The 23,607-nt window shown below is 55.7% G+C and overlaps 6 protein-coding genes across 6 annotated transcripts; 2 read left to right on the top strand and 4 right to left on the bottom strand.

Annotated features, from left to right (window-relative positions):
- Nucleotides 1–2,228: 2,228 nt before the first annotated feature.
- Nucleotides 2,229–4,120, bottom strand: UV8b_06946 (uncharacterized protein; the record flags this gene model as incomplete). The annotated part of the gene is made up of 5 exons (XM_043144443.1): nucleotides 2,229–2,653; nucleotides 2,719–3,324; nucleotides 3,400–3,468; nucleotides 3,552–3,660; nucleotides 3,746–4,120. 5 exons carry the CDS (start codon nucleotides 4,118–4,120, stop codon nucleotides 2,229–2,231), a joined length of 1,584 nt encoding a protein of 527 aa, XP_043000378.1.
- Nucleotides 4,121–4,436: 316 nt separating this feature from the next.
- Nucleotides 4,437–4,673, bottom strand: UV8b_06945 (uncharacterized protein; the record flags this gene model as incomplete). Its single annotated transcript, XM_043144442.1, has 1 exon — nucleotides 4,437–4,673. The coding sequence occupies one exon, from the start codon at nucleotides 4,671–4,673 to the stop codon at nucleotides 4,437–4,439; it is 237 nt and encodes a 78-aa protein (XP_043000377.1).
- A 7,694-nt stretch (nucleotides 4,674–12,367) lies between these two features.
- Nucleotides 12,368–14,465, top strand: UV8b_06944 (uncharacterized protein; the record flags this gene model as incomplete). Its single annotated transcript, XM_043144441.1, has 11 exons — nucleotides 12,368–12,605; nucleotides 12,684–12,699; nucleotides 12,777–12,901; nucleotides 12,976–12,989; nucleotides 13,059–13,207; nucleotides 13,274–13,446; nucleotides 13,568–13,599; nucleotides 13,662–13,722; nucleotides 13,791–13,837; nucleotides 13,902–14,248; nucleotides 14,312–14,465. The coding sequence occupies 11 exons, from the start codon at nucleotides 12,368–12,370 to the stop codon at nucleotides 14,463–14,465; spliced, it is 1,356 nt and encodes a 451-aa protein (XP_043000376.1).
- A 2,434-nt stretch (nucleotides 14,466–16,899) lies between these two features.
- On the bottom strand, nucleotides 16,900–17,928 carry UV8b_06943 (uncharacterized protein; the record flags this gene model as incomplete). The annotated part of the gene is made up of 1 exon (XM_043144440.1): nucleotides 16,900–17,928. The coding sequence occupies one exon, from the start codon at nucleotides 17,926–17,928 to the stop codon at nucleotides 16,900–16,902; it is 1,029 nt and encodes a 342-aa protein (XP_043000375.1).
- Nucleotides 17,929–18,488: 560 nt separating this feature from the next.
- UV8b_06942 (uncharacterized protein) lies at nucleotides 18,489–19,300 on the top strand (the record flags this gene model as incomplete). The annotated part of the gene is made up of 3 exons (XM_043144439.1): nucleotides 18,489–18,535; nucleotides 18,620–18,878; nucleotides 18,962–19,300. The coding sequence occupies 3 exons, from the start codon at nucleotides 18,489–18,491 to the stop codon at nucleotides 19,298–19,300; spliced, it is 645 nt and encodes a 214-aa protein (XP_043000374.1).
- Nucleotides 19,301–20,063: 763 nt separating this feature from the next.
- UV8b_06941 (uncharacterized protein) lies at nucleotides 20,064–21,867 on the bottom strand (the record flags this gene model as incomplete). Its single annotated transcript, XM_043144438.1, has 2 exons — nucleotides 20,064–20,849; nucleotides 20,977–21,867. The coding sequence occupies 2 exons, from the start codon at nucleotides 21,865–21,867 to the stop codon at nucleotides 20,064–20,066; spliced, it is 1,677 nt and encodes a 558-aa protein (XP_043000373.1).
- Between the last annotated feature and the right edge of the window lie 1,740 nt (nucleotides 21,868–23,607).

Genomic DNA, 23,607 nt, shown 5'->3' with positions numbered 1-23,607 from the left:
TGAGGAGCGGGGGCCGGGGAAAATCGGGTCGATCGTGCGGGTGTGCGTGGCCGTGTCGTGGCTCGGGGCACAAGGAGGATGATAATCTGGGCGCGCGCAGCAAAGTGTGCTTAGGGGGCGTGGCGCGGGCTGCGAAAAAGGATGCGGTCGGCGGTTGGGCGGGCGAGCAGGGCGCGGCAGCTGAGGTGGCCGCTGGGTAGGCACGGGTTGTCCGCGGACTCGGGCGAAGGGTTGCATGCATGACGGCTGCGTGGCAGCTGCTGCGAGCGCAAAACGAAGCGCATCTCCTCCCATGGTTTGCCTTGCCCTGCCCAACGGCCTTTCGTGGCTGACAAGCTGGGCTGACCGAGGCATCATCAAGCGGCCTTGTCCTGGACCACCCCTCGGAGACGAGGGTCGAGACCCGAACGAAACATGAGCGCTGTTCGTCCTCTCCCCAGACCAAGCCACATGTGGACGGACTTGGGCCCATCGGCAACACGACGCAGTAGCGTCCGTCGCGTTGTCAAACGGTCGAGTCAGATGATTTCCGCAACATTGTCCAAAGGAGTCCTTTGGTCTTTGGCCACGCCCTCAGCTCTGCAACTCGCGAACCTGTCCAGGCAGTTGGACTGGCGCTCTTGTCGAACCGGGCACCATCTGATCTGTCCTAACAAAGACTTCCAAGTCATGTCTGGGAGCTCCGGAGCGGGTCAACAACCAGCCCTCGCTGATGTTGGATCCAGCTTTATCAGAGTCCGTAGGGATGCGTGTGGTTGGGAAAAGGTTGTCGGTCAATCAGCCCTTGCCTCTGGCGTGTCTCCCAAGGGAAAGGGGGAAAAAAAGACCGCCCGTTCACCGTAGCAAAGGAGTGACGGCAGCTGTGGCGTCCCCGTTGCGGGACAACTGTTGGTGTAAATGCCAATGCTTCACTTCCTTAACCATGTCTTGCTTAGGCCCCCCCCCCCCCCCCCCCCCCCAACATGCAGCCATGATTTCCAGCTTGCGCTTGGGAAAGCCAAAGGAGGATCGTCTCGACATCCGCTTCCTAAACACGTGGTCTGCACGGTTCCTCCTAGAGTGTTCAACTTCCCACTTCCCACACGCCGTGTCACAAGAACTGTATGTGGTTTGTCTGTTGGTTTGTCGGTTGGTGCTACCTCCCAGCCTAAAGGGTGGAAGCGTCTGGTATAACACCAACCACGCCCTGACCTGACCTGCAAGTGACTTCCTTGCGTCAGCCACCAGGCATCTTGCGGCCTGAATCAATCACAAAGATCAGGAGCAGAAGGGGCAGGTGATACTGTGAACTAACCAATGGCAAATACTAAAGGGCCGGAAAACATGCAAACATGAGTCAAAGCGGGCGGGCATTACCAATTTTGAGCAGTTATTTTCCAGAAAACAGCCGTCATGTGGCCCTTTTCTATTGTCCACGGTTTGTTTCCAACACAGCCACGTTGTCCATGCGCTTTGGCGTCAAGCTGCATTCAAAGCAACGCATCCATACCGTCCTTCTTGAACCGGTAGTGAGTCAAGGTCCCAGAGAAGCGCCCCCACCGAGCATGATCTAAGAGTCCCAAGAAAAGGAGGCATCCCTGTGTGAGACAGTCGGGGACAGCAGTGGGCAGCAATTTGTTTCCGTCAATACAGCACATCTAGCCCCAAACCGGAAGCAGGCCCGACTTGCCACCGAGACAGCCCGCGCTGGCAGAGATAGATAGCTGATGGGGCTTTGTTCCCAAAGGTCCACGAAACCACCACGTATTCATGGCTAAAGAGACGCAATTTTCAGTCAAGGGGCGGCAAAACCTGGACCGAGCCAGGGCCCAATCAAGGCGAGTAGATCATGCGAGGTTGAGCTGCCAGTGAGATAAGCCACCCACCGAACCCAACCACATGCAATGGGAATTTGAAATGGCCAACGTACAACGCAGTAGCTGCCCAACAGGAGCAAATGAAACAAATTTGTGCGAGAAGCTTTGGTTACATGAGAAACATATACAAAGAAACGGGTAGAGTCATGCTTGTGCGCAGAGAAAAAAGAAATGTTAATCATGACAAAATAATATGATAAACCCCCGAGGCATATGTCACGACGGGAATGCTAGTAAAAAAGGAAAGGGAAAAAAAAAAAAAAAGGGGGGGGGGGGGGGGGGGGGGGAGAAGAAAAGAAGAAAAAAAGAAAAAAAAAAGGAAGGAAAAAAGTATTGAATATTCGTACAACAAGGGCTAGGCGTAAGAAGACGTCATTTCAAGTCAAACTCTTCTTCGCGACGCCGAAACAACAGCTTGAGATTAGGGTTGATGCGCCTTGTCAGGCCAATTGCCAGTGACGTCGTGTCGCTTTCGGGAGCTAGTTGCCAGTCGTACTTGAGCAAAAGATGGGACAGTACTACTTTACTCAGCACGGCCGCGAAGAATCGACCGGGACAGGCTTGGACTCCGTGTCCGAATGCCAAGTGGTCGGGGCTCGTGTTGACGAGGGGCGCTTTGTTGGCTTGGTCAGGTCTCCAGCGCATCCGCAGAAAACGATACATGTCATATGCGTCGGGCGATTCGTAGACGTTGGGATCCCGCATGTGAGGAATATCCACAAACACACGATCGCCTTTGTGGATCTTGATGCCGTTGGGAAGCTGTAGATCCTGTAAAGCGGCTCGATGCATGCCGACTAGTTTGCGTCTTGTTAGAGAGGCCATGTGCGGATCCCGAGGGCCCTGTCATGGCTGGACTTACAAACACCTGGGGGTTTCAAGCGCAAACACTCCTTTATAGCGCTATCCATAAGCTTGAGATTGTTCAGAGCACTTGCTTGGCAGCCGTTGGATTGCAGTTCTGCTTGCAGTTCCTTTCGCAAAGGTGTCAAGGTTGAGGGATCGCTTGCCAAGAACACCAAGGTGTTGGTGACCAGTGCAGCCGTGGTGTGCACTGCAGCTACATTCAACACCATTTGCAGAGCCACAGGGTCACAGGCCAAGCCGTCATTTTCGGAATCGATCCAATCGACAATGTCATTGAAGGAGGGCAACGCCTCTCCCGAAGCAAGGGCCGTTTGGCGGGTCGCGCGCCGCGCCTCAATTAACGGCTCAATGAAATCGCGCGCGGCTTGGTAATCATCCCGAGCCTGGTGAACACGCTTGGAGAAGCGACGGATACATGGTCGCAGGAACCTTGGCGCCATGTTGATCATGAACGCTGCAATAACGCTATTGACGGACCAGTCCTTCATGATCTTGAGCCAGCCTTGGTTGCGGCACACCTCGTCGCCGTCCCAGAAGAGACGGGATATCATGCGCGCAATCACGTCAGAGAGCATTGGGTGAACTCTTGTTTCATGCCAGTCTGGAAGCCCATGTCAGGATAAAAATGAAGACAGGAATTGCGCAACGAGGTTTGCAATTATACGCATTGGCTTACCAAACCGGCTGCCTAAATTGTGCTCGACGGCGAAGCTAGCCTCAGCCGACATTTTTATGGGAATAGCATCTTTGCCAAGGCCATGTCAGCTTTTGCACATTTTGTTTCGGCATGTCCGTCTCTCCAATTTTACGTGTCACATTATCACGTACTCAGTGATCTAGTCAGTCGCTTCGTGACTAATTTGGAGACTCTCTTGCAAGGATCAGCAATAAGTGCATAGGGCTCCAGGCCTGGGGTTTTGCCATCGCCGTCAAACTCCTGCAGGAGAGAAGAAGAGAAGAGAGAGAAGAAGAAGAAACGTTAACTGAAAGCTCAATACACAGACAAGCTGGAGATGACGCACATCGGCAAAATACTTGGCAAAGCTCAAGCGGTCTTCTGTACTGAGGACTTGGGCATACGAAGGCGGTAGGACAACAATCTCGCGTGAGTTGGTGAGGAGTCGAAAGGGATTTCCTTTGCTCAGATGCCTGGCCTTGACAAGCTCATCTATGCCGTTGAACAAGAAGTGAAGCTGCTTTATGATTTTGCACTCATACCACCTGGGTGGGTTCAAAAGAGGGCAGTCGGTCCGTCCGTCATGCCGCGACGCCTTGATATACAAGGCGAGCAACGCCAGCGAGACGAAGAGCAACAGGCGGCCAGGTTGTAAGTCGCGCGACCGGCCAACGTCAGCTATTATTCCGTCTGGCGAAGCAACGAGCGAGGGGTTCGTCATGGCGGAAGTGGTGAAAACCCCGAGTTGAGGTCAGAAGTCCATGATCGAGGAAGGGGCTATGCGAAAAATGCGCGCAATTAAAAAAGTCGAGGGCAAGTGCAAGCGCAAGCGCAAGCGAGTTGAGGCGGCAGGAGCGGAAGGGCCGAAGGTCGTAAAACCGAACCAAACGTCTGAAGGCTTGGCGGGTCATGGATGGATTCTGCGCCGTCTGGACTCTGGACTCTGCACCACGTCGCAAGACGCATCGACTCGTTCCGGCCGGAATCTGTCGACTGCTGCTTTCTGTATTTTTCTTTTCGGATTTTTTTCCGGCGAATTATTTGCCTATTCCCCGGCGTTTCCCGGCCTCGTGCGCTTCTGAGCACAGAAGATCAAGAGTCTGGCAGTCCAGCTGTCCGGAGGTGCAAGTACATAAAGCGAACGGGCCGACACGTTCGGGGGCAGCAGGAGGAAGGCTCAGGATGCATCCCGCCCATGCCCATCGCCCATCCTTGCCCATCCATTCCCATCCATTCCCATTCATGCCCATGCCCATGCCCATGCCCATGCCCATGCTCACGCCCATGCCCATGCCCGTGCCTATGCCCACGCCCACGCACACGCCCACGCCCCACGCCCCACGCTACGAGGTGCGTCTGGAACTTTGAAATCATGCGCAACTCCAACGATAAAGCCAGCGAACCACTGGCATTCCAACGCTTTGGTAGGTACAGGTTCTGCAGAGTCCAGATGCAACGTGACGTAAAAACAAGATGTTTCTTCCGATGCCTTGCCGTTGTACTGCATTTGTCACCCGTGGATATCTGAGACCAGCCAAGTGCCGTGGAACACCCAGACAGACTCTGCGAGCCGTGCCTGGCTCCAGCAAATTCTGGCCCTGGTTCTAGCACCATGCATGTGATGTGATGGAGCCCTGAGGGTAGCAGCTGTGACGGATCCCCACAGTTCTACCGTAATGAGGGGTCTGACAGGCGAGCACAGGTACCTACCTGCCTTAGCTAGCAGCTGCTAGCTGGCAGCGATCACGACGGCCGGCGACTTGGGGTCACTTGGCACGCTTTACCAGGCCTGCGCACTCTGTAAATAACCCCTACCAAGCAGGGTAGGCAGGTCAACTAGGTTAGGTACCTAAGGTAGGTACTTGCGCACTTTGCCAAGCAAGTCCGCGCCTGCCACTTGTCACTCTAGCCAACTCCTCATGGCAAAACGGGAACAGCTCCGGGAAGCGGGAGGGCTTACCACACGTGATTAGCTCCTTCCTTTTGTGTGGGCGCCCGCCGGTGGCGTGTGCCTGCCTGCTTAATCGAGCCCCAATGGGGCACGGGCTTTATTAGCTCAGGGGCACTTGGTTCCCACAAGACTCGGTGCCGTTAAGCAGAATCAAGTCATTTTCCTTTGTATTTCTATTTTTTTTTTTTTTTGGGGGGACACACCAGAGTGCACCACGCTGTGGGGTCCAGTCGAGTCAGGCGATTTGCCGGATGGACCAGTCAGTGTTGTGCCGACTTCTTTCATCGAGCGGTTTGCCGTGCTGCCGAAGAAAGTCATGGCCTCAAGCAATACTAAAGGGCAAAATGGGGTGTTCGATGCATGTTCCAAAGGACTTGTCGTGTTCGGTGACACCGGTCGGAGCCTGTCTGGTCGCATCAACACGTCTGGTTACATGGAAAAGTTCAGCAACAGCCCAATACCTTGGGTACCCAACGTCCACCCCGGCTTCCTACGGCTGGTACAGTTGCTACAGCCGCTCCAGCTGCTGCTGCCAGTCAGCTGCTACAGCTGCCAAGGCGGCTACAGCTTGCCACGGAAGCATATGTCTGGTTGGGGCGGGGGCTTTGCAGCCCAAGGGCGCCACAACGCCTCCCCTCCTTGCCGGAACTTGACGAGCAAACATCCGACCAGCATCATGCCATGCCATGCCATGGTCCGACCGACCGACTGCGCTTGGCTTGCGCCTGCTGAGCCTGTGCTTGTGCTTGTGCTCCGAATCAGAATCGGCACTGTGCAGTGTGCAGTGTGCAACAAGAGATGAAAGGAGTCGACACCAAATCAGACATGTCGTCCCAACGGCCCGTGGTCAGGTTACAGCAATCTAGATTCGAACACGCAACAACAGACTTCCTTTATGCAGCCGGCCGCGTTGGCTTTGTTTTAGACTTCATGCAAGACATCCCGTCGTCGCACGCGTTAACCAGGCACTGCATCCCCCCCCTGGACCGGCACGCTGCATCTGCATGCGACCGTCACATCCAGGCCGTGGAATGCGACGCAGTTTGCCTTGATCCGTGATAGGCGTCAACTCGCCCTGCTCCGTCCATCTCGACTGCCGTGCCCCCTGCCCCAGGGCAGCTCAACAGCGTCCAGCAACGCCAACTGGTCCCTGCCCTTGCGCTGGATGGCAGCACCGAGACAGCCTCGCTTGCGACGAGACATCACCTGCGCGGACCGTCTTGACCTGGCTTGAGTCTCTGCCAACTTTCACCAGACGCTCTGCCTGCCGGTGCGCTTTGCCTCCCGTCCCGTCCACGGCCCACCACCATTTTTTTTTTTTGAGTTGCCTAGAGCCCGTCCCGAACTTGATTCAAGAAGTCATCGAATGCTCAACCGCGTCCGTGCTTCGGTTGGTGACTGGGCGTGGTGTTTTGAGCATGGAAATTGGCGTCGCCGAGCTTTGGTCCTCGTGCCCTTGCCAGTGCTTCGCACCGTCATATGACGACACCGATACTACCAAGTGTTGCATTCGCACGCCGAGACTGTCTCTGTGCCGAGCCTTACATAAGGTGTAAAGAGGGATACCCCTTGGGTGCCCACATGTCACCCATACTTTCACTTGAGCCTCGAGGATGAAACCTGGCAGCCAAGAACCTGGCTCAGACGTCCCGACTCCCCAGATTACTACTGCTACATGTCATGGTGGTAGTCTCGGGTGCCCCTGTCTGATTCGAGTATAAAAAAAGACTGGATAGTATGGCACATCGATTGGCCATCATGACCATTACTTTCAACATTGTCTCTTCTAAAAGCTACTTAAATCACCTAGCCTTAGCTGGAACAAATGACGCATACGTCTGAAAAGATCCGGGTTGCGGATATAAACCCTGGTTGCCCCCTGACGCCCTACGGATCCTGATAGCATCTGTTTCAAATGACCGACCAAAAGTACCTCGCGTAGGGGACGGGTCGCAAGGGCGTCTCGAATCATTTCTTGTACTGGCGTCACGGCCCTTTCGAATAGACTCAACAAGAAAGGAAAGAAAAAAACCAGCCTCTATTCCCTTTGGTCCGTTTCGCCAGCTGAAGAAAATCCACGCGCCGGACAGGTTCCAAGCCATCACAATCGTTCATTACCACGAGCGCTCCAGTCTCCTTGATCTGACGCTGCAACTCCCATAATGGCCGTCATTGACAAGACACGGTCGGTTTCGACAAGTGGTGGGAAGCCCACGCGTCTTGGAACATCGACTTGCACGCTTACCCGGAGCAGCATTCTGCGCCGTGTCAAAGTCAAGGCTGAATCTTTTCACAGTCATCCTCGGGTAGCTGGATGAAGTGCTCCACGGCGCGGTGAACATGCATGAATCCACGGGGCCACCGTATGGGGTGCTGATGATTCCACTTGACCCGAGGATTCGGTCTTGTGCGAAGCCTCGTCGGGTAAACCGTTGGTTCAGAGACTGCAGAGTCGCAGGGACGTTGCCAGAACAGCTTCTGCCGGGTTCGAGTATTGCCAACGACCAAGCAATCAACAGGTACAACATCGCGGCTTTTTCTTTCCATCGCAGAACAAAATCGACTTGACGATATCAACTTGGAGAGAAATTCGAGATGAGCAGATAGTTTGGTTTCTTCTCGTTTTTTTCTACCGAAAAAAAAAAAAAAAGAGCTTCGCCCGACGTAGACTCTGCGCCTTAACAGTCAGTCGGGACTGAAGCGCCGCCCTCATGTTGGGATTCCTGCTATTGCTTTCCTTCCCCGTGTCTTTCAGGCATCGGGGATACCTCAAGAGTCTGTTCAACAGGGGAGCCGCGTTTCCTCTCATTTCCTCTCTTCAGACGTGATGGGCACATGTGGCAGTGGGCTGGGTTGGACAACGGGCACAACCCCAAACATGGCAAAGATTTGCTTGAAAGTCCCGACGGCTACGAAGAGAAAATCTCTCAAGTCCCATTTCGAGACGGGACACGCCACTGGGACACGAGATGTGCTGAGAAACCACGGTTCCAAACTCGCAGTTATTCTCAAAAGGCTCTTTGGAGTCTTGGAGAAGCTGTCCTGGCCAACAAACAGGCCTGAAGGTGTTCACAAACGATCAATGGTTTCCCGACCTTTATGAAAAAAAATACCCGAGCATCAATTGGGAAAACCAAGAATGAGCATAACCCGGATCCAAAGAGCTCCGTAACCCTTTCGGCCGCTCAAGGTCCTGTATCGATATCGTGTACCTTGGTGCACGGCATGCCGTGTTGACCAGATCGCAACGTTCGCCATGCAACGACAAGAAAACGCCTGTATCCATGGAAAGGGTGATGTCGGAGCTGGGTCCTTTGAATCGAACCAGCGCACAGGCTGTCGTTGCAAGTCACCGCAACCGTGATGGCGTGTTGCTTTCCGAATGCAGGGTCGGTGTGCACGCTAGGTGAAGCGTGCAAGACAAAGCGTTGGCAGAAGTGTTCCTGCCAGAATCATGCCATTCTTGTATATTCGGCATTGTCGCTTGCTAACCTGCGTACATTTTAGGGGGGGTAGGGGCCTGAGCAGGGTCATATTCCTGGGCACCTTGTAGGTCCAAGACGGCGCTACTTGCAAACGACTGCGTTTTCTCGTTTTCTCGTTTTCTCGTTTTCTCGTTTTCTCATTCCCTCTTTCCCCACGAACCCTTCCCAACATGACGGCTTGTTTAATGCAGTAGGGGTGCATCGGGACATATCCCAAGAGTTTGCAAGCATGATGCTTGCTTCTGCTTGGATCAAGGCACGCAAATGCACAAGTCGTTGCCTCGAAGGAGCTGCCTGGTTTTCTGAAGTCGATGTTTCATTTAATCCGAGTCGGTGCTATCGATCGACCATGTCAGAGCAGCCAGACAGCCTTTCTATGGCGCTGGAACGGGTTAAACGAAGCATGGATCAACCGGAATCTCGAATCTGGGTTCCGATGCCCTCAAGGGGGGTTTTTTGCCAGTACGGCACGGACCAGTTCGAGTTCCCGAAATCAAGTCAGCGCCTTAAAAGTCACCCTGTGCTATGTATGCATTCCAAGCTATGCGTGCCAGCAATATTAGTTCTGTATAGGCACTTGAACCATGACTGAGCAAAGGCAGCGCATCAAACGCAACGCTTACACTCTGTTTTCCAGTCATGCAGGCGAACGAGTAGCCTCGTCACCCGCTTTCGATTCCTTCCAGCGCACCCATTTTCCAGTTCGTTCCACCGCCAAGCATGGACTATCGCAGTATATGTCAGACGCGGTCTTCGGCATAAGCAACCAGTATAGTATGTACGGAGTACGTGGCACAGCATAACTCCCCGGCTTGGATTCTTTTGCTTTTCCGCCAGGAATATATTAATTAGGTGGCGTTGTCGTTGCGATTGTGGAACGCACGAGGCCGCGGTGACGGCAAAAGCCAGCCGTCTGACGCTTTGCATATTGGCCCACGCATCTATTGATGACAAATTCCGGGCACAAGGTTGCCTTTTATTGGACCCTAGATTGCTTTGCAGGCTTGTGCATAATTATTGACGCGTGTCTTGTGTAACTGCTCCAGGGTGTCTGGGGCATCGAATATCAATATCTATCCGTTTGCCCATGGGAGAGATGGAAATTCCAGAGAGGTCTGCACTGCACGTCCAGAGGCGAAGGACATGCATGATATGATTGGCTTGAATGTGAAGGTGGCCGACTACCGAAAGGATCCATATCCATGGGCAAGATTTTTCAGGCAATGACAAAACGCAACTCATGCTTTTGGTCATGGTGCCTCGGGTGGATGATGGCAAGCTGACGAATGAGCCAGCGTGCTCCGTACCTTGATGCCGGCCGGATAGGGACCGACTGGTGGCATCAAGGCGATTTGGAAAGGACGCGCGTTCAGCCTGGGTTCGTTTATGCAAGACCCGGCGCAAGGGACCCCGGAATTGCTGAGAACAAACCTGTTCATTCAGTCGCTTGAGAACGGTCGCATCGGGTCCGCAGGAAGTGCCCGCCTTGCCTGCCTTCAAAGACAGGACCAGGACCAGGACCAGGACCAGGACCAGGACCAGGACCGACCAGGGCATAAGTGTGAGCCTCCTGTCCCGACAACAACTTGGGCTTGAAATGCGGGAGCGAGGAGCGCCGGCCAGGGCGAGGAACCTGCCACTAAATTCCCGTGGGAAATGGACGGGTTGATTTCCCCCGTCTTTCTAATGGGCTTTCCTGTTTTCCTGCCTCTTTCACGCGATGGGATGCATATGGGATGCATATGGGATGCGATGGGATGCGATGGGATGCGATGCGGCTCGGCAAGGGCTGATGGTGGCTTGGCGTCGGAGCAAATGAGGTGAATGCCGGGGCCAACCGAAGTGTAAATCCGGTTAGTCACAAGATATGATGATACTGACGACATCTAGCAGCCCTGTCAGAATAGGACGTGGGATTGGCTCAGCTCGAGGATGAAGAAAAAGCTTCCGCCCTAGGGTCGGCCAATCAAGGCTCGGCGTTGCTGCTAGACTCCGCATCCGCGTCCGCATCCGCATCCGCATCCACATCCGCGTGTCGAATTATTAATCAGCCCGGCGCAAGGGCAAGTAGTGGCAGAGCACACAATTCAATTCGCAGCGCAAGCTCCAGTTACTTGCCTTGTAGCTACATACCTCTTAGCAGAAAAGGAACCTAGGAGGTAGGTATGCGATTGCCAAGTTGGAAGTTGAAAGTTGGAATCAACTTCAAACCTCACACCAGGCAGGTACCAAAAGTCGAATCAGTGCATCATGATCATGTTGCTGCGTTGGTTCCCGTCTCCCCGGTGTTAGTTTTTGCTTGGCAGTCGTAAGACAGCATTGACAGCATATACCTCGAAAAGCATGGAGCAGACCATGCCCCCCCCGCCCCCCAGAGCCGGATGAATAGTTTCCTGGCATCTGTCTGGCAGTTGTCTGGAAGTTTCCTGTGGGGAAAACCCGCATTGCGTGAGCCAATCCACGTTTGCAAGCTGCTACCAGACGCGTCAACGTGCTTGCCACGGCAGGTGCTGCCTTGTCGCTGAGCGGGGCAGTTGCCCAAATATGGTGTCAATCGGCGGACCCAAGTTCGTAACCAACAGACGTCCTTGGACCTTGGCAAATGCACGTCGTCCAGGGGCCAGACTTTTCAATACGAGCCTCCAGTGTGTTGCCGACAACTCCTCGATCCTCTCCCTTGTCTGTTTTTTTATTATTATTTTTTTCTTTTCCCCCTTGGTCGGCAGGGTTTTTCATCCAATGCTCCTGGCAAACGCCAGTGGGCACGCACGCTCTGATGGAATCCGGATGACATGCTGCTTGTCAAGTGACACCACCACTCAACTCAACCATTTTACTTTGGTAATCTCTTGGCCTTGTGAGCCACTGTAGCCGCCTTCATTCTTCATTTTCGGTTTCCTTTGACTGTCTCGCCCCCTTCTCGGTCGTGGAGTTCCTCGGTTCTGATAATTGCTCATATTAGTCAGTCCGTCTCATATGCAGTGATATGGAGGCAGGGCTTTGTTCTCCTGGACGACGGCTAAAGAGGCGTGATTTGATGCTCCTGACCGGCCACGTCCCAAACACCACTACAAGCTTGATTTGAACCAAATGGGACCGCCGGCGTCACAGATGGCGTCAAATGAGAGCCATTATCGTCCGGTAGTCCGCACCCATGTTGACCACCTACTGATGAGAAGGCTGACGAGCACGATTGGATCACTGAAACTCTAGCAAATGCCGCAGACGGAGCCACTTTTAGGCTGAAAGGAAATCCGATCGAATAAGCTGAGCGACTCTACTTGTCCATAAGCCGACGCTGCTGGCAGCAAAAAAAAATAAAAAAAAAATGAAGAAGAAGGAGAAGAAAAAAAGCTATTAAAAAGCATTGCGTTCTCGGCCTCTGCCACTGACTGCATTCGTCGACCTTGGCTGTAAAAGATCCGTATCCTCCCTCTTCCAAGCATCGTATTATTACAACAGTGCCTTTTCCTTCATTCCAACTCTCCACTGCGCACCAACTCCACAAGACTACAACCAAACCATCATCAAGATGGCCGCCGACATTCAAGGCAACGGGGGAAATGGCGATAATGGCCATGTTTCTCAGAGTGGCCTGAACGGACTGAACGGACTGAACGCCAAAAAACTGCCCCCCAGAAAGCGCCCACACCATGCCGACTCGCCTTATCAATCAGTTGGTGACTTCCTCTCAAACACGGACAACTTCCAAATCATCGAGAGTACCTTAAGAGAAGGCGAACAATTCGCCAATGCTTTTTTCGACACGGGTAATTGCCCCATTACCCCCCGACCCTTGCGCCCACCTCAAACATGTAAACGTGACTAACAGCGTCCTGCTGCCCCAGAGACAAAGATCAAGATGTATGCTGCGCCAGTCTTTGCTTCAGTAACTACTCACCTGCCGTAAAAACATTGCTAAACTGTCCTCGTCGTGTTAGCGCCACCGCCCTTTCAGACATGGGTGTAGAGTACATCGAGGTCACGTCGCCGCTCGCGTCACCTCAGTCACGGAGAGATTGCGAAGCCATCTGCAAGCTCGGTCTAAAGGCCAAAATTTTGACGCGTGAGTTGTCGATATCCCATGTTGTTTCAAGGGTCTACAGAGCCATGAGGCTGTTACTAACAAGCAAGGGAAAGATGTCCGATGCACGGTAAGCCTACCTCCTTGGTCTTTGCGAGCAGAATACGATGAAAGCTTCCGCTTACGCAATCTTTCGCAGATGGAAGACGCCAGGGTAGCTGTCGAGACCGGTGTAGACGGCGTTGATGTCGTGATTGGCACCTCCAAGCACCTTCGAGAACACTCTCACGGCAAGGACATGGCCTCCATCACCAAGACCGCCATTGAGGTTATTGAGTATATCAAGAGGTTCGTCGTTGCTCTTGAAGCTGCCCGTCCCGTCATGTGAGCTCTTCGTATTAAAACTTGCGATAGCCAAGGTTGCGAAGTCAGATTCTCCTCAGAAGACTCTTTCCGATCCGATCTAGTCGACCTTCTTTCCTTGTACAAGGCCGTCGACGCTGTCGGCGTACACCGTGTTGGTGTTGCCGACACTGTCGGATGCGCCAACCCACGACAGGTTTACGACCTTGTTCGCACTCTGAGAGGTTGGTGCCCGCCCGCTTATTCTCTCTCTCCAAAGTGATGGGATGAACGGCAGACGCAAATGCCGCTGGGCGAAACGAGGACATTGGCAGCTCCATCTTTGACTTAACACGCATTCCCTAGGTGTCGTATCCTGCGACATTGAGACGCATTTCGTAAGTTATCCATTGCATACGTATCTTGGCTTGAAGCGATTCGTAACCTGACGTATTGAAAGCATAACGACACTGGCTGCGCAATTGCAAACGCGTATGCCGCACTTGAGGCTGGTGCTACCCGTAAGTTTTGTTTCAACCAACGACGGCTGGTATCGACGAGGTTGTTATTGCTAACGTGCTGATTGCAGATATCGACACTTCGGTGTTGGGCATCGGCGAGCGGAACGGGATTACGGTACAGCCGCATTTTACACGTTCTTCATCCGACGGTTTGCTATTTGCTAATGCTTGACGAGCAGCCCCTTGGTGGTCTTCTTGCTCGCATGATTGTCGGCAGCCACGACTACGTCACGTCCCGATACAAGCTCCACAAGCTCAAGGAGATTGAGGACCTCGTTGCCGAGGCGGTTCAGATCAACGTGCCCTTCAACAACCCGATTACCGGTTTCTGTGCCTTTACTCACAAGAGCGGCATTCACGCCAAGGCCATTCTCAACATGCCCAGCACCTACGAGATCATCAACCCCGCTGATTTCGGCATGAGCCGATACGTTCACTTTGCTTCCAGACTGACTGGATGGAACGCTATCAAGAGCCGCGTCGAACAGCTTGGTCTGTCCATGACGGACGACCAGGTGAAGCAGGTGTACGTTGACCCCGGCCTCGCGGCGTGATGTCAAGTTGCCGGGTTCTAACCAAGGCACCACAGAACGCAAAAGATTAAGCGAATGGCCGACATCCGCCCCCTAGCCATTGACGACACAGACTCTATCATACGTTCCTTCCATTTAGATATCCAGAGCCAAAACGGACAAGCACGCGAACAGCAGGCGGCGGGAGCGGCGGCGGGAGCGGCGGCGTAGCAGGGTGGTTTCCATGTCGTTTGCCGCAAACGAGGGCTTGTTGGGGGGATATACATAGCACAAGAGACGTCTTTGGGTGAAGAGGGTGTGCAATCAAGGCTGTGTTTCAAGAGTGGCAGGTTGGAGGAGCTTATCAATGTGCGAGCGAGGCGGACTGCTCGTAAGCATAGCCCTGATGAGCAAGGTCGGGTCCCTTTGGCTGGAACCGTTGTTACGTCTGGTCCCACGTGGCGGACTTGGAACAGGCGCAGGGTTCAGAGCATGAAATCGTGGCCTGCCAAAGGAATCAAATAAACAAGTAAACCAAGCAGCATCCGGCAAGCGGGTACTCTGCATCTGTACTCTGTGTCTGTATCTGTACGGAGACTCTGTACATCTCGCACGGCTTCTGCAAGTGGCTTGAAGCTGAACTTGCACGACGTGCCGGCAACACACGCACGGCGGCCGGCACCCGAAACGATATAATGCTGTGGCACCTAATAGAAGGATAAAATAACGAGGTTTGTTGTCTTCTTTATACAATTGCTACCATGTCAGGAAGCTTGCAGAGAAGACGCTATATTGAAGAAGGTTAACAAGCATTGACTGATCAATACTTGCTGCACCAGCTATTTGTGGTGGGCACGGGGGTAGCCCTAAGGGGGCTACTGTTCCCTCCTAGCCGAACATTCCCGACAATTACACGAATCCACCGATATCCCCGCCGACACACCCCCCCAGGATTTGCTTTATCGAGCATATCCTGCTATATAGCCAATTCCCCATAAGAAATAAGATGGCGAATAGAACGGTAGAAATCAACATACCGTGGCAAGGAGGGCAGGCGGAGGCGCCGTTGTTGAATACAGCCCTCAGGGGTAGAAAATGCCCCCATTGGCACAATTCGTTGCAAGGAACGTAGAAAATAACAGAAAATGACAACAAACCATAAATTTCAGCTCCATCCTAGGAGAACAAGTGCGGCTGTTGAAACGAATCTTTCAATCTGCTTATAGAGGCCTTTCCTGACCCCTATCTGTACCGTGAGGCGCATCCTCAACACCACGACGAACATCGTGAGAGTGCCCAGCGTCGCGGGAGCCTTTCAATACCACAAGCCCCAGCTGACGGCGATTCCGAATTTCCGGCCCGTCAGGGGCTTGGTAAATCCGTCAGCGATCATTACACCGGTAGGGACCCATGTAACGTCAATTGCGCCCTTCTGGACTTCCTGCCGCGACCAATGGTGATGAATATCAACGTGACGGAGCCGTGTCACGAGCTTGAAGAACTCCTCCTTCAACAGGCGAATAGTCTGGATGTTGTCGCATTGAACAGTAGGGACGTCCCTTACTAAATGGAGCCCGACTTCCTCACAAAGCCTCCTGAACGCGATAACCTCCTTTGTAGTGTGTGAAATAGCCAGCAGTTCGGCCTCCGTTGACGACGTCGTTACGGTATCCTGTTGACCAGCTTTATACACAATCGGGCCACCAAACAACTTAATATATATAGCCCTGAGAGCTTCGTCGCGTCGTGATATCGTCTGCAAAGGAGGCATCGGAAAATGCCTGCATTTCCGGGTTATCAGCACTGAATTCGATCGCGGTATTCTTCCAAGCATAATCGTAATCGAGGGCTTTCCTGGCTGCTCGCAAATAGTTAGGACCTAGGTTTTTAAGGAATCGGGATAACTGTGAACCGGTATAGCCTAATTCAGGCCTAGTAATCATGATCGGATACTCAACGATACCATACCAGCCAATGGTGGGCTCATTGGTATATCCGATCATGATGACTAGGCCTGAATTAGGCTATACCGGTTCACAGCTATCCCGATTCCTTCAAAACCCGGGTCCTGACCATTTGCGAGCAGCCAGGAAAGCCCTCTATTACGGTTATGCTTGGAAGAATACCACGTCCCGAGAACGCCCAGGCCACCGTGTTCACAGCATGACAGTATTCCGCACTCGGTACTCGGTACTCGGTACTAGCGCCAGCAGTCGTCGCCGTCGCTGTTGCTGTTGCTGTTGTCGCTGTCTCAGCCACTTGCGGCTGGCACAGTTGACGTCTGCCACGCAGCAGCGGCACGGCACGGCACGGCTGAGAATCTGCAATGCGCCCGCCTCTCGGGGTGCTTGGCAAGCCAGGCGGGGGTTTCCCGCGGCATCCGCTCATTCGCGACTCGTCATTTTGGACGTGCCGTGCCGTTCCGGATTGGAGACGGAGGACGGCAGTTCCATGGGTTTTGGGGTTGCTGCGGATGCTGTTTGAGCAGCCTTTGTGCCGGTTTTTGCGTGTTTGTTTGTTTGTTTGTTTGTTTGACTAGCCGACATGTTTGGGAGCCGGCGAGTCGTGGAGCAGGCTCGCATGGCAGGCACGGCGCGTGACGTGTATGCAGATGGTCATTTCCGCCCTGTTGGATAGCTGCGGTTACCATCATCCTCTTTTGGCATCATTGCGGGTGCTGCATTTCGTGCAGCCTCTGCCCGTGGACGGTCTTTGCGACGACGTCGTGGTCGCAGTTGGCGCCGCACAAGACGACAACGCTCGTCTGCCCCGCAAGCTCGGCCTCCAGCTTGACGAAGCCGGCATACGCCAGCGCCGCGGCCCCCTCGACAATCATGTTCTCGCGCAGGACGACGGCCCTCAGGGCGGCAGCGATTTCGTCCTCGTCGCAGACGACGACGCGGTCCACCACGGCCGCGGCCAGCGGCAGCGTGATGGCGTCGTCGTCCAGGCCGCCGGCCACGGCGTCCGCCAGCGTGGGCAGGTGCTCCGTGTCGACGACGCGCCCCGCCGCCATGGACGCCGCCAGCGCCATGGAGCGGGCGGCCGCGACGCCGTGCACCCGCGTGCGCGGGCTGAAGGCCCTGCACACGGACCCGACGCCGCCGACGAGCCCGCCGCCGCCCATGGCCACGAAGACGTTGTCCACGCCGCGCCCGCCGCACTGCTCGAGCAGCTCGAGCCCCACGGACGCCTGGCCGGCCACCACGTCGGCGTCGTTGTACGGCGACACGTACACGCACCCCCGGGAGGAGGAGGCGGCGGCGAGCCCGCGCGCGTGCCGCTCGGCCAGCCCGGCCTGGGCGCCGTGGAGGACGACCCGCGCGCCGTAGGCCTCGATGCGGCGCAGCTTGGCGGGCACCACGGTCTCCGGGAGCACCACGGTGAGGCGCCGGCCCAGCGCGCGGGCGGCGTGGGCGGCGCCGATGCCGTGGTTGCCCGAGGAGGCGGTGACGAGGGGCGCGTCGTCCGGGTCGCCGCCGGCGGTGCCGGGCGCCGTCATCTTGGCCACGGCGCCGCGGAGCTTGAAGGACCCGGTGAGCTGGAGGTTCTCGGCTTTGAGGAGCAGGCGGGTGCCGTCGCGGCGGTGGGCGTTTGTGCGCGAGGGGATGAGGGGCGTCTCGTAGATGTGGCTGCGGATGCGGTGGCGAGCCTGGACGGCCTGCGCGGCGACGTCGAGATAGGTGAGCGGCATGGCGGGCGGGTGGGCGGGCGGATGTTGTCGTTGTCGTTGTCGTTGTCGTTGTCGTTGTCGTCGAGGTTGTTTGCACGTGGGTTGGTTGGTCGGATGGGCGGTGCACAGTGCGGAATGTCCAGAGCAAGTGGTTGTGCCGGGGCGCAGTTTGTGGCGCAGTGGGAGGCGCAGGCGGGCACGGCCAGAAAAGGATGGAAGGAAAGATGGAAAAAAAAACGAAAGAAGAAAAAAGAGGAACAAAGTAAAAGAGAGAATATAAAGAAGAGACGAACGAGACAAAAGAGACGACGAGAAGAAAAGAGGAAGAGATGTAAGAAAATCGCCGCCTTTTGAGCGCCCCAGGGTGACAACTTGCAGGGTCCGGCTCAGCGGCAACGTCATCCGCCCTCTACGCCAGACCCTCGAGGCTTCAACCTGCTCGTCCCTCCTCCCCATCCCAATGTTGTCGTCTCGCAGGACTGCAACATCTCGGCAAAGCGGGCGGCTCAGGTCTGGCAGCAGAAACAAGGACGACCAAGGCATCCTCGCCAGCCTATGAAGAAGCCACCCCCTCCGCCAGCATGATGTCCTCCACCTCCGACGAGGATCCCTTCCTCCAAGTCCAGCAGTACGCCCAACCTCTCTCCCATGCCCCAAGCCCCATGCTTCCATCCATCCATCCCCCCCCCGCTTCCCTGCTAACCCGCCGCAGAGACGTCCTCGCCCAGCTGGCCTCCACGCGCCCCCTCTTCGCGTCCTTCCTGCGCATCCGCTCGCTCGCCGCCTCCCCCTCCTCCCCCGAGCTCGCCTCCGCCCGCGCCGACCTCGAGGCCGCCCTGGCCGCCCTGGCCGACGACCTGGCCGACCTCGCGGCCTCGGTCCACGCCGTCGAGTCCACCCCCGCCCACTACGGCGTCTCGGCCGCCGAGCTCTCCCGCCGGAAGCAGCTGGTCCACGAGGTCGGCGGCCAGGTCCACGACATGCGCGACGAGCTGGCCCGGCGCGCGGGCCCCCGCTCCCCCGGCCCCCCGGCCCCCCCGGCCCAGACGACCAGGACGACGACGGCCAGGACGACCCGGACGCGCTCGCCGAGCTCCAGCAGCAGCAGCAGATGGACATGATGCGCGAGCAGGACGAGCACCTCGACGGCGTGTTCCAGACCGTCGGCCATCTCAGGCGGCAGGCGGGCGACATGGGGCGCGAGCTGGAGGAGCAGGCCGACATGCTGGACGTGGTGGACGAGACGGTCGAGCGCGTCGGCGGCAGGCTGCAGGTGGGCATGCAGAAGCTGGGGCACGTGGTGAGGCAGAACGAGGACCGCTGGAGCAGCTGCTGCATCGGCGTGCTGATCCTCGTCTTGATTGTGCTGCTGGTCCTGCTGCTGATTGTGTAGGACGGAGGGGGGGGGGGGGGCTGCCGCCAGGTGTGCCGGGGGGCTTATCGAGAAACAGTCGCGAGCTGGGTAGATGTGGCGAGGACGGACGGCAAAGGAGCGGAGCGGGAAAAAAAAATAAAACAGTCGTCGTTGTACGGATAGAAAGAGGGCATATTCGACCCTGGCGGTATTTTTTTTCCTTTTTTTTTTTCGTCTTTTTTCTTTTATCTTTTTGTTTTGGGTCATCACATCTTGGCGGCGTCTGCGCCTTGTGGGAGTTTTTGCCTTTACTTTTTCTTTTTTTCCCCTTTTCTTCCTTTTCTTCAATTTCTTCCTTTTCTTTATATTGTTCTTCACATTGGCGACGCACAGTTGAGAGGATGCTCAAGTTTCGCCTGCTATAGACTCTCGTGTCCGCTGGTGGTCACGTCCGCATTGCTTCCAGATGTAAGAAATGCAACAATATAGAAAGCATCCTCCTGCCGAGGCCACAGCTACCTCGTCCGCAGAAGCAAAACAGACCCGTCTACCCAAAGTTCGTAGAGCAGCGGCAACGGCAAACCAAAAGAGGCGTCAGTCACATCCATCCGCATATGCGATAGAGTCGCTCGAAAAAAACGTAAAAAAAAAAAAACTTGATATTTTTCGCCCACATCTACCACGAATGATTAATGCACGTCGTACACGTCGGAGCCCGTTGCAACTCGCCGTGCTTCACGACGCCCGCCTGGTCACGGCTTCTTCTTTTTTTTTTTTTTTTAAATCCGTGCGCCATCCTTTCTCACGCCAGCACGAGGCCCCCGTCCGAGCGGAGAATATCCGCCAAGGCTCGCAGAGAGCCGGCCGCCGGCGAGTTGGCAGGCGCCCTTTTGGGAAACTCGACCAGGGCGAGCCTCAGGGCGGCCAGGGCGGCGTTTCCGTAAAAGTTGAGGAAGCGCTGCTCGTGGCCGTCAATCATGGACCGCAGCACCACGAGCTGCGTGTTGGAGATTTCGCCCGCCGGGCAGTTGACGATGCAGGCAAACGCCCTCCAGTAGTTGGTCGGCGGGAACGGGTTCGCCTTGTTGGACGCCTTGCTGAAGTCGCGCAGGGATATGGCGGCGAACCCGGCGCCGAGCCCGGCCATCCTGTCGTTGTGGTTCTGCTCGGGCACCCAGGACGGCCCGTCCTTCTTCCAGCCCAGCGCTCGTCGGCCCCTCTCCGTCGTGTCGTTGCCCCGGGAGCCAAAGAGGACGGGGCAGGCGACCCTGAGCTTGGCCACGAGTATGTCAATGATGGACTCGCCGCGCCACGAAAAGTCCCAGTGGGAGAATATCTGGGCCGCGAAGACGCCGATGGGGTCGGCGGCTTTTGGATTGGCCCCGCACTCGTTGATGAACTGGTTGATGACGCCCTTGGCGAGGATGTTGACGAGGTAGATGAAAAACGACGGCAGAGTGGCGTCGTTGTGCGGCACGTCCTGGGCCGAGGCCTCGCGCGGCACCACCACGAAGCGATTGACATCCACGGGGGGGCTGGGAAGCTGCCCATCAAGCGACTGCCTCAGCAGCGCCATGATTCTGCTCGTCTACTGCTGGTCAGCGCGTGGGGCCGAACTCGATGAAGCTTGCTTCCATGGATTTGCATCGATGGATTTTCTTCCATCCATTTACTTCGATGGATTCTGCTTCCCATCTCTTGGCTTGATTACTTACCGGCTGCGCGTTGGCTCCTTTGCCGCCTGTCAGCTGGCCGATCGACACGCGTATTTCTCTTCGAATGGCGCCGACTTTGCCCTTGAGGGGTGATCCCGCCACCTTGGACGCGGCGACGACATCTCTGCGCAGCTGTTTGAGGGCTTGGTGAATTTCCGCATACCGTTCGGAAACTGGATCGAGGGAGGTCTTTTGTTGTTGTTGTTGTTGTTGTTGTTGCTCCTGCTGCTGCTGCTGCTGCTGCTGCTTTTGCACTTGAACCTGGGGCTGGGCCGTGGGTTGCTGAGCTGCAAAAGGTCTCTCGGGTGCCCTCGAAAGGCCGTCTTGCTTCGGGCTCAAGGTCGTTTGCTGAGATTGGCTCGAGTTGTGGTCGCCCGCGCCAGCCGGGCCACTCACCGCTGCTGCTGGCTTACCCAAACTGAAGACTAACCCGTTCGGCAGCGCCCTGGTCTCCGCCTTCGCAGCAGGTTCGGATTTCTTCGTCTCGAGCGTCCCCCCAGCCGACGGCGGCGGCGACGGCGCGCCAGAAGGCTTGGCCGTCTCCGGCTCGGGCTCGGGCGGGGATTTCGGTATCGACTTTGCCCTGAGCTCCTGCAGCCTCTTTTCCTCGGCGGCAACGGCAGCCTCGGCTTTTAATCTCTCGAGCTCCCAGCGCTCCTGCTCCAGAATGCGGTTGTGCTCCTCCCTGAGCTCGTGCAGCTCGTACACGCGGATCGCGGCCTCTCGCACTCGGTCATGTTCCAGCTGAGCGGCCGCCAGAGCGTCCAGGTGTTTGAACTCGGTATTTCTACCGTCTAGGAGAAGGTTGGAGAGATAGCTCCGGTCGGGGCTGGACAGCAGCTGGCTCCTCCTCAGCGGGGAAGAGTTGGCCATGGTGTTTTGGCCGGCCATGGGTAACCAGAAAAGCGGCCGAGACGTGCGCTTATTGGATCGACATTTGGGGATATGCGCGGTGCACGTGACCAGGCTTGCTTTGGGCTTTTGTTCGCCGAAAAGAGCCTTGCCATCAATGCCGTGGCACTGCGTGGGACAGAGCACAACGTACTCTGTACGGAGTACGGAGCACTCTGTACCGTCATACGCCATTGGTTGTTGCCAACGCCAACCGTTTGCGTCCGAACGGACCCGCTAGAATAATGACCCGGCCGGGCGGTGAGGTGGTGCCCCTTATACCAAGTACTGCGTACCTCGCAAGAACCCAGGTCTGAAGGTCTGCATGAGCTTGAAGTTGTCGTCAGGCATAAAGAGTCCGGCTTTACTGGGCTTCATGTGCTGCCATGTAAGCGATATGTATGTCCACGCCCTGCACGTCGATGCGTCAGTATCCAGAGGCACCGACATATGCCGAGGCAGGTACCTACCTTTTAAGGCACATATACTAAGTGCCAACCAGGTACTCCGTCGCTGCCTGGTTTAGGACGCGTTTTCTGGACCGGATTTTGTCCTGCTTCGTATTCTCCGCGGATCTGCGGGAGAATAGCAATGTTTCGTGCTCAAGCGGCGTCGTATCGCTAATTAGATGCTGCACCCCGGCGAATCTATTGAACGTTAAAACGACCCAACAGCGGGCAGGAGAGAGAGACGGGATGCAGGAACCTGCCTGCACCTGCGCACCTGCGCACCTCCGGCATTGACATCAGAGACAACGAACTGGGCATCCTGACGCCACGGCGTCGTGGATCCTTTGGATACGTCATCAATCCGGTACCCCCCTTTGCCGTCTGGATCGAGCGGAGCCGGAGATACTCCGTGCTGCCCGCCCCAGAGCTTAAGCTGTCAATTGCTGCTGTGACAGACGCAGCACGGTCCAGGACCTAATAACCGCTTGCTGCCAGGTAGCAGGTAGGGGGTAGGAGGTACCAGACCTGGAGGCCTGCATGATGCCGAACCGCGCAGGGTTGGGTTGGGACTTGGGACTTGGCAGCAGGCACGGGAAACCTGTTGGCGACGCTTTAAATAGTACCCGTTCCGCGGCGCAGCCCCCGAGCCCAAGCCGTAGAATAATGGCATGCATCATTTTTCTTCTGTTGTCGACGGAACTCTCGGCAAATACTGAAAGCTGCCACACGGCGACTCGGGATTCCACCCAAGAGCCTAGACTGGTGCATACTAGTCGACCTTGGTATCTCGAAGTGGGTACGTTCAATGTTGCCTTAGGTAATGTGTCAGCACCGTCAGGTGTCGGTGAGGTCTGGTAGGTACCTACATACCTACCTCTCCCTACCTACAGGTAGGTAGCTTCCAAGATTCGACACCCACCTGCCGGCGTACTCGCGCCCGATCCGGAGAGCTAGGAAAAGTAAAATGCCGGGCCCCCGTTAGCTTGGGCTAGAAAGATGAAACCGTCTTGGTGGCTTGCCCGGTCTTGTGCAGATACGCAGCACCATTTAAGCGCATCGTAACCCGGGAGTACGTAAAGTATTGACATAATTGAGGTACGTAAGGTAAGGGTATCAGGTAGGTTCCTAAGTACCTTATCCAAGGTAGTGCACGGCACGCACCACTTGGCGCAGCTTGGTGGTGGGTTGGGTGCGATTGATGGTTGATTCATGTTCCTTCTTCAGACATCCTCCGCAGTCAAACTTGGCGTGAACGGGCAGTAAGCCCCGGGAAAATGGGAATCCGGGGAAT

The sequence above is a fragment of the Ustilaginoidea virens genome, chromosome 5 (assembly GCF_000687475.1).
Source record: "Ustilaginoidea virens chromosome 5, complete sequence".
NCBI classification, from domain to species: Eukaryota; Fungi; Ascomycota; class Sordariomycetes; order Hypocreales; family Clavicipitaceae; genus Ustilaginoidea; species Ustilaginoidea virens.
The sequence above is the reverse complement of the archived record's forward strand: the minus strand, read 5'-3'. Positions and strand labels throughout refer to the sequence as shown.